The sequence below is a fragment of the Cebus imitator genome, unplaced genomic scaffold (assembly GCF_001604975.1).
Source record: "Cebus imitator isolate Cc_AM_T3 unplaced genomic scaffold, Cebus_imitator-1.0 Scaffold471, whole genome shotgun sequence".
NCBI classification, from domain to species: domain Eukaryota; kingdom Metazoa; phylum Chordata; class Mammalia; order Primates; family Cebidae; genus Cebus; species Cebus imitator.
The window spans coordinates 1,137,020-1,145,572 of record NW_016107786.1 but is presented as its reverse complement, the minus strand read 5'-3'; the positions used below and the strand labels follow the sequence as shown (position 1 = coordinate 1,145,572).

At 40.5% G+C, this 8,553-nt stretch overlaps 1 protein-coding gene across 1 annotated transcript in view; it reads left to right on the top strand.

Annotated features, from left to right (window-relative positions):
* The window catches only part of ASB11 (ankyrin repeat and SOCS box containing 11), a 32,175-nt gene that overhangs the window by 11,379 nt on the left and 12,243 nt on the right, over nucleotides 1-8,553 (top strand). The window contains exons 2-3 of the mRNA XM_017512351.2: nucleotides 1,740-1,819; nucleotides 7,120-7,227. Coding sequence (XP_017367840.1) covers nucleotides 1,740-1,819; nucleotides 7,120-7,227 — 188 coding nt within the window. The remainder of the gene's footprint in view (nucleotides 1-1,739; nucleotides 1,820-7,119; nucleotides 7,228-8,553) is intronic.

Genomic DNA, 8,553 nt, shown 5'->3' with positions numbered 1-8,553 from the left:
TCTTATATTTTTCCTGGCCCAGACTTGGGATCAACATTTCTCTAAGGAGCTCTCATTCAGGTTTTCTCAGTGCACAATGCTAAACAAAAATGTATATACACACATCTATGTTTTACATTTAAATTTACTTTTATATCTGGATATATTGAAAATCACATTTTCATACCAGTTGCTCCAATATCAATCCAACCCTGTAAAGTACATTCAAGTTTTCCCCATTTTCAGAACCCAAAGGGTTAGAGAAGTTCATACATTGAGTTTCAATGTAGGAAGAGGGCTTATTGAAATGTTTCTAACCCTGATTCTCATCCACTGGAAAAATTTTTTCTTTCCTTAAGGCCTTCAGTTATTTCAAATTCACACAATTCCATTTTTGCTGGAATTTTTGTTTCACCAATATAGGTATGGAAACCTGAGTTCTTAACACCATTAGGATCACCTACAAGATGTTAAAAGGAGACTTTGTGTTAAATCCAAATTATATTACATTCTATTCAGTGCATGAAAAGCACAAATATAATGTGAAAAACTCCCAAATTTTGCAAATTGGAGTAGATTTTCTTCCAAAATAATTGATTACCCTTTGGCAGGTTTAATGGTGGGTGGGGGGTGTTACTTCTCAAGTGCTCATTTAAACTAGTTAGTCTTGTTTGCAGACAGGCAATTATAGTTAAAATATGTCTGGAAGGCAGCTCTAAGACTGTTCCTTAGGACACTACTCTATTGTGCTTACTTATATTAATCATAAAATGTCTGGAGCACCTAACATCGTGGTTGTATTTGATTGGCCTACTTAGAGAGCAAGGCACTTGACAAATACCAGATTACTATATTTCCATTTTACCAGTAAGGAAACTGGGGTTCAAATAATTTTGGCAATTTGCTGAATTGGGCAGAGAAAGTGATCAAGGTAGGACTTGAATCCTAGCAGCCTGGCTCCACTGGCCCATGCTCAGTCATCACACTAAGCTGCCTACAACAAAGCTTTTAGGGAAAAATTTTGGAAGATTAAATCGTCTGAAAAAATGACATTCTGCATTATAATAGGTATGTCTTCATTGTCAAATGAAGCAGTTAAAATTACCTAGGGAATTTTGGGGAAAAAAAATTTTCCCTGATCCCTTAGATCAAGCTTGTCCAACTCATGGTCTAGGACAGCTGTGAATGTGGCCCAACACAAATTCGTAAATTTTCATAAAAGATTATGAGTTTTTTTGTGTGATTTTTTTTTTTGGCTCATCAGATATCATTAGTGTTAGTATATTTTACATGTGGCCCAGGGAAACCAAAACATTGGATACCCCTGCCTTAGAGTCTCCTTCATAATGCATAGGCTGTTGAGTCTTTAGGGTGTGGGTGAGGGTGAAAGGCAGGGGAAGGATAAAAGTGTGGAAGCTCATTGACCTTCTTTGCCCTTCATTTTGCCTTATTGGGAATTATCAGATTCAAGCACTGGACACTATATTTGTGAACTAAATCTATTGCTTATTAAAATTGCCCCCCAAAAGCCAGAGAGATTGACTGTTCTTCTCTTGGCACACACCACCAAACCGTAAAGGACTTTACATTCAGTAGCTTGTCTCCCTGAAAGTGGCTGACAAGAGAGCCTGATACATGATACCTGCTTCCCTCCTCTTCCCTCCTCTTCCCCCAAACCTCCTCTCACAGTGGGTAGGCAACGTGGACAAGTTGCAGGAAGAAGTCTCTAGTCTTGATTTTGAATTTGATTTGTGTTTCAGATTGCTGGGCGGATCGATCCCCACTTCATGAAGCTGCGGCTCAGGGGCGCTTACTGGCCCTTAAAACTTTAATTGCACAAGTAAGTGAACCGAAGACTTGATCCTTCATGCTTATGCTATAATTATGCATCATTCTTTATTAGCTTTGGCTGTAGCAGAAGTCTGGCTCACCCTATCCAGGTCCCACCATTGCCATTCTAGGCATGTATGCCCTCTCATGCATCACCATCTATTCTTCCTGCCTCCCCTTTCCTGGAGAGCTCCTTCATTTTCTGCCCAGTTCCCTCCTTTTCCTCTGGGCCTTCCTTTACCTCATAGGAAATTTTCCTATGAGGGATGATAGAGAGTGCTCTCAAATGAGTGTTGCATTAACTTACCTAATGCTCTTCCAGCATCCATTAGCACCAACAGTCCTGAAGTTAAATTACTCAGCTATTGCTGCCTAACAAATGACCTGAAAACATAATGGCAGAAAACAACATATACTTGGATTTTTATGGTTTCTGTGGGCCAGGGAGCAGAAGGTGATTAGCTAGGTGATTCTGGCTCTGGATCTCTCACAGGCTGCCACATGTCAGCCAGGGCTGCAGTCATCTCCTGGCTCAAGTAGGGCAGGATCTGCTTTCAAACTCACTCACATGGTTGTTGAGAAATCTCAGTTCCTTGCCACATGAGCCTCTCCACAGGGCTATGTCATGAGATGGCAGCTGGCTTCCCCCAGAGAGAGCACAAGAGGTACCTAAGAAGGAAGTCAAAGTTGTTTTATAACCTCATCTCCGCAGTGACATTCTGTCACTTCTGCCATATTCTACTCATTAGGTCTGAGTCAATAAGTCCAGCCCACACTCAAGGGGAAGGAATTACACAAGGGAGCCAATGCCTGGTTTCTGGGATTACTGGGTGCTATCTTAGAGGCTGCATATCCCAATGATACACTATTTCAAGATCAAGCATTAAAGTAGGTTGACAATGGGTAAATCTGACTCCGTAGGAATATTTATTGAAGTCTTAGTTATGAAGGCTACTTTATTTATATTTATGACTACATCCCCAGCACCTTGAACAATGAGTAGGGGCCTAGTAAATATTTGTGAAATGATGAATGAAAGTGTGCAGGCTCCATTTACTTTGTATGTTTTAGAGTCTACATGTATACAGAGGAGGTGAGCCATTATATCTTTCTTCCACAACTTGGCAATCATCTGGCTTTCATGCCATTTTGAATTTAAACAGCTGGGTATACTGTCCCTCCCTCCCTCACTCCCTTCCTTCTTTTCTTCCTTCCTTCTGTCTTTCTCTCTCTTTCTTTTTTTCTCTCTCTCTGTGTTTTTCACTTATGCATTTTTTGATTTCTCCTTTATGAGTTGTGTTACTTCTTTAAAAGGAGAGGCAAAAGGAAATCAGCATTGCCAGCAATGATCAAATGAACTTTGTACCTGATTTTATCACTTGCTTATTTATTTTTAAGTACTTTAAATTTGATGTGATTTATTATTTTAAATATATAATATATTCACATAGTTCAAAAATAAAAATTATCTAAAAAGGTGGACTGGCCGAGTGCGGTGGCTCACAGCTTTAATCCCAGTACTTTGGGAGGCCGAGGTGGGTGGATCACCTGAGATCAGGAGTTCAATACAAGCCTGGCCAACATAGTGAAACCCTGTCTCTAGTAAAAATACAAAAATTAGCCAGGTGTGGTGGCGAGTGCCTATAATCCCAGCTACTTGGAAGGCTGAGGCAAGAGAACAGCTTGAATCCAGGGTGTAGAGGTTGCAGTGAGCCCATATCACACCACTGCACTCCAGCCTGGGTGAAAAAGTGAAACTCCATCTCAAATAAATAAATAAATAAATATAAATAAAACGGTGCACAGTGAAAAGTCTTGCATTCACCTCTTGTCTCTCAGTTTCCCACCTCAATATTTTTATTGGCATATTTTTAATAGACTTTTAATTTTTGGATAATTTTAAAGAAAAGTTGAAAAGGATAGATAGTTTCCACATACACTATACCTTTACCAAACTTCCTTTAATGTTGACATCTTACATAGCTGTGGTACATTAGTCAAAAATAAGTTAATATTGATACAATACCACTGACTAAACTGCATGCTATTGAGATTTCACCAGTTTTTCCTCTTTTGTTTTCCTATTTCTGTTCCAGGATCCCACATTGCACTGACTATACTTAATAAGCATGTTAGCTTCAATAATGTCATTAAATGTGTAAGGGGCATTCTTTATGGAAAAGTTCAACTTTTTCTTGTATACCCCTACTTCTTTACCCTTACACACTAGTACAAAATGTATTTGTCTACTTTTATAAACTTGGTTTTGCATTTAGATAGTGTGGTTAATGTGAGTAAAACATTAAGCCAATGTGAGTAAATGTGAGTAAAATATTAACCCAAGGTTCAGGAGCTCTTGGTTACAATGCTGGCTATCACTGACATCCAGTCTTAAAAAGTATTTGAACATTCTACTCCTCCATTTTCTCATGTACAATTGAGTGATCTACTCTAGGTGATCTTTCGGGTCTGTCCAGTATTACATTTCTACAATTTCAGGGATTCTGAAGTTTTACACCATAACAGTTTTTTTCTAGCACACTTCTGCCACCTTGTGGACCAACCTGTTTTTCTTATTTTCTCAAAAGGAAAAGACTTTTTCTAACTCTTATTAGATGCCCAGTTTGAAATAGGTAGCACAGACCTAGAGTAATGGTATCATATTCAGGACATGAAAATAGACAGAATTCAGGAGTCAAAAAGAGGCCTTATGATGAAGGAACAGACAATTATGAGAAATCACAGCTGCTGACCACAGCAATGACACAGCCAGAGATCTGACAGAAGATGGTGGGCACATAAGTTGGAGTTTGGGGTTCAGGGTCATGGCACTGAATTTTGGAAGCTTTCAGTGGGTCAGTTACAAGGCAGAGGATCAAAAGCAGGACTCAGCTGGGAAGGACAGGCCAGGGACCTAATTCCTTTTATAAATGAAAAATAAAATTCGAAGACCTCCCAATCATCTGAATGTACCCCTCCTCTCAGCCAGGGCATTCTAAAGTTAACCTGAAAAATTGGTTCAGGCCATGACAGGAAAGGAGGGTTGAACATGCCTTATTATGCACTCCTCCCTTTTGAAATTCAGGAAAAGATGACCAGAATTTAACATCAACACAGGCCTTAATTCTGATAAGAAACATTTACAATCTATTCTCTCTGAAGCCTGCTACCTGGAGGCTTCATCTACATGATAAAACTTTGGTCTCCACAACCCCTTATCATAACTCAGATATCCATTACTATTGATAATAACTCTTTCAATCAATTGCCAATCAGAAAATCTGTGAATCTACAATCTGGAGCCCCAGGTTCCCACTTTGAGTTGACCAACCTTCCCAGGCCAAAGAAATGTACGTCTTACAAGTATTTGATTGATGTCTCATGTCTCCCTAAAATGTATAAAACTAGGCTGTGCCTGACAACCTTGGCACATGTTCTCCAGATCTCCTGAGAGCTTGTCACGGGCCATTGGTCACTTATATTTGGCTCAGAATAAATCTCTTCAAATATTTTACAGAGTTTGACTCTTTTTGTCAAACACTTTTGCAGATAGAATGTGATCATCAGAGGGAAGGAAATGATAAGAGCCATGTTGTTAAAATCAGGTTATGAAGTCAGAGTTGTCCAGCAGCTAGGCTGACCTTGTCATCTGTCACATGGACTCCAGGACAAGGAAGGCGATGCATGGTAGTATGGAGAGGGAGAATGTGTTAGGATGGGGTGGAGACACTAATATCTGGGTGAGGAAATGAAGATTAGGAGAAGCCCCCTAGCCCCAGACTCTAGGACTTCAGAGACCTCTGCACATAGTGAAGTCATGGCCGAAGCAGTGCTGCTACTACACAGCATATGAATCCCAGGAGCACAGTCTACTTAATCTTAAGCCTGGGAGTTATTGTTTTGTTCCAGATAAAATCTGACCTCCTGAACTTGTCTGCACTCCAGCATCTGTACCTCATACCTACTGCTATTCACACCCACAGCAGGCCCATGCCAGCCTGTTCCTAGACTCATAGTGACATCTCCGTGGCTCTCCTTACTTTGGTCTTACATCCATACTCCTGCAATCAACCTTCCATGCTGCTACCAGTAGGCTTCTTAAAAGGCTAATCTATTAGCTCCAGACCCTCTGCAGCCTAGCAGACTTCATAGGTGCTCCATTTCCTCTAAGACATGTACTCCCTGTTTGGAAATCAAGGCCTTTCATGACCTAGCTCCAGCTTACTATCCTCCTTCATCTCCTCCCATCTCCTGTTTCTTCTTTCTGTGGGTTCTTCCTGTTCCAGAAATCCAACTGTGGCCTTGCCACAGGAAGCAACAGGAAGCAACAGGAAATAACTTCCTGTTGCTTCCTGAATTTGCAGTTTCTATTCTCTCCTAATGGCATACTCTTTCTTGGTCTTCCCAGCTTGAAGCATTTTATGCTTCAAGTTTTAGGTAAATACTACCCCATTTGCAATGTTTTTCTTACTCCCGAAGCCAGATTCAAGGATATCCTATGCTCCCAAATGAATTTTGGACATACTTCCAGTATAGCAATATTCTTGCTCTTTTGTCTTTCGTTTTCTGCCTTCCCAGTAGACTCTGGGAGAAGAGAGACCCATATCGTAAGTTTTGAAGACCCAGCTCCTAGTACATTACCTGCTCCAGAATACAGAATTAACATTTTTTGGGTAAATGAATGTGAGATTCTCACATGCTGTGTTGTTTAGACTCCCCTGATCATAACTTCTACTTCTCTCTCTATGGTGCTAATATTATACCCACAGACTGTGAAAATGTCAGAAACATGTGAAACAACATTGCCTTTTTTTTTTTTTTCTCGAAATGTAGTCTCATCACCCTTTTGCCCTGGCTGGGTGGCAGTGGGGGGCTCTTGGCTCCCTACAACCTCTGCCTCCTGGGTTCAAGCGATTCTCCTGCCTCAGCCTCCCGAGTAGTTAGGACTACAGGTGCACACCACCATGCCCAGCTAATTTTTGTATATTTAGTAGAGACGGGGTTTCACCATGTTGGCCAGGATGGTCTCAATCTCTTGACCTTGTGATCCACCTGCCATGGCCTCCCAAAGTGCTGGGATTACAGGTATGAACCACTGTGCCCAGCCAACAGCATTGCTTTCATTGCTATCACAAATGCAGCATTTCACTCTCTTCTGCTGGGCTTGGTGGCTTGCACTTGAAATCCCAGCTACTCAGGAGGCTGAGGCAGAAAGATCACTTGAGGCCAGGAGTTTGAGACCAGCCTGAGCAACATAGTGTGACCTCAGTCTCTAAAAAATAAATAAACTTGCTTCTCTCTAAATTATAGGGTGTCAATGTGAACCTGGTGACAATTAACCGGGTGTCTTCTCTCCACGAGGCATGCCTTGGAGGTCATGTGGCTTGTGCCAAAGCCTTACTGGAAAATGGTGCGCATGTGAGTACTGCCCCTGCCTACTTGGGTCTGTCTGGTCAAGCGCATCTGCTAATGTCTAAAGATAGTTTACCTTCCTGATGGCTTATCCACTCTGGGTATGGGCTGGGCTGGTTCTATCCATGTCCATATTCCATCATTCAGGCTACTCCTCTCTTCAGCTTATACCCCTGTGTGTAAGTATTCAGACATGGCGATTTACAGGAATCTTTCAAAACTGTGCTATTGACCTTAAGAAATCTTTATTGTTTTCTTTATGCATTCATCTGTTGATGGACACTCGGGTTGCTTCCAAGTGTTAGCAGTTGTGAATAGTGTTGCATCAGACATGGGAGTACAGATACCTCTTTGATGTGCTGTTTTCCTTTCTTTTGGGTATATGCCCAACAGTAAGATTGCTGGATCATATGGCAGCTCTATTTTTAGTTTTCTGAGGAACCTCTACACTGTTCCCCATAATGGTTGTACTACTTTATATTCCCACCAACACTGTATGAGGCTTAAAAACAAAATTGTAAAGAACAATAGAAGACACTGTTAATTCAACACCTTACATGAACAACTATTTTAATTGAGCAAAATTATCATAATAAATGTGCTTTTAATAAATAATAAATTAGGGGAAATCTACAGAATTGAACTTTATCTTATTTAAAATATATCTCCTAGCATTTTTCAAAGGGTGACTGAGGTGCTGTATATAATACAGATATCAGAATAGAATCATAAAATCACAACTTCTAAAAATCTTCTGTGTTTAGTTGTCGGATGCTCTTTGTTTCTAATTTTATTGTTTAATTCAGTCCTTGCATTACTTACTTATTTTATTTTAAGACAGAGTCTGGCTCTGTCACCCAGGCTGGAGTGCAGTGACACAGCTCACTGTCACCTCTGCTTCCCCGGTTCAAGTGATTCTCTTGCCTCAGCCTCCCAAGTAGCTGGGACTACAGGCACATGCCACCACACCCGGCTGATTTTTGTATTTTTAGTAGAGATGGGGTTTCACCATATTGGTCAGGCTGGTCTTGAACTCCTGACCTTGTGATTCGCACTCCCTCAGCCTCCCAGAGTGCTGGGATTACAGGCATATGTTTAACATATAGTAACACATAGGCGTGAGCCATTGAGCCCGACCACATTATTTATTTTATGAGCTGCAATGTTTTTAAGTGCTTAATGACAGTTTTTAAAATTTTATATGGAAGTTGGGTTTCTACATGAAGAACTGAATATAAAAGTCTTCCTTGTGAAAGCTAATTTTTCTGATGCCATTGTGGTCATGCATTTTTTTTTTTCTTTTTCTTTCTTTCTTTCTTTCTTTTTTTTTTT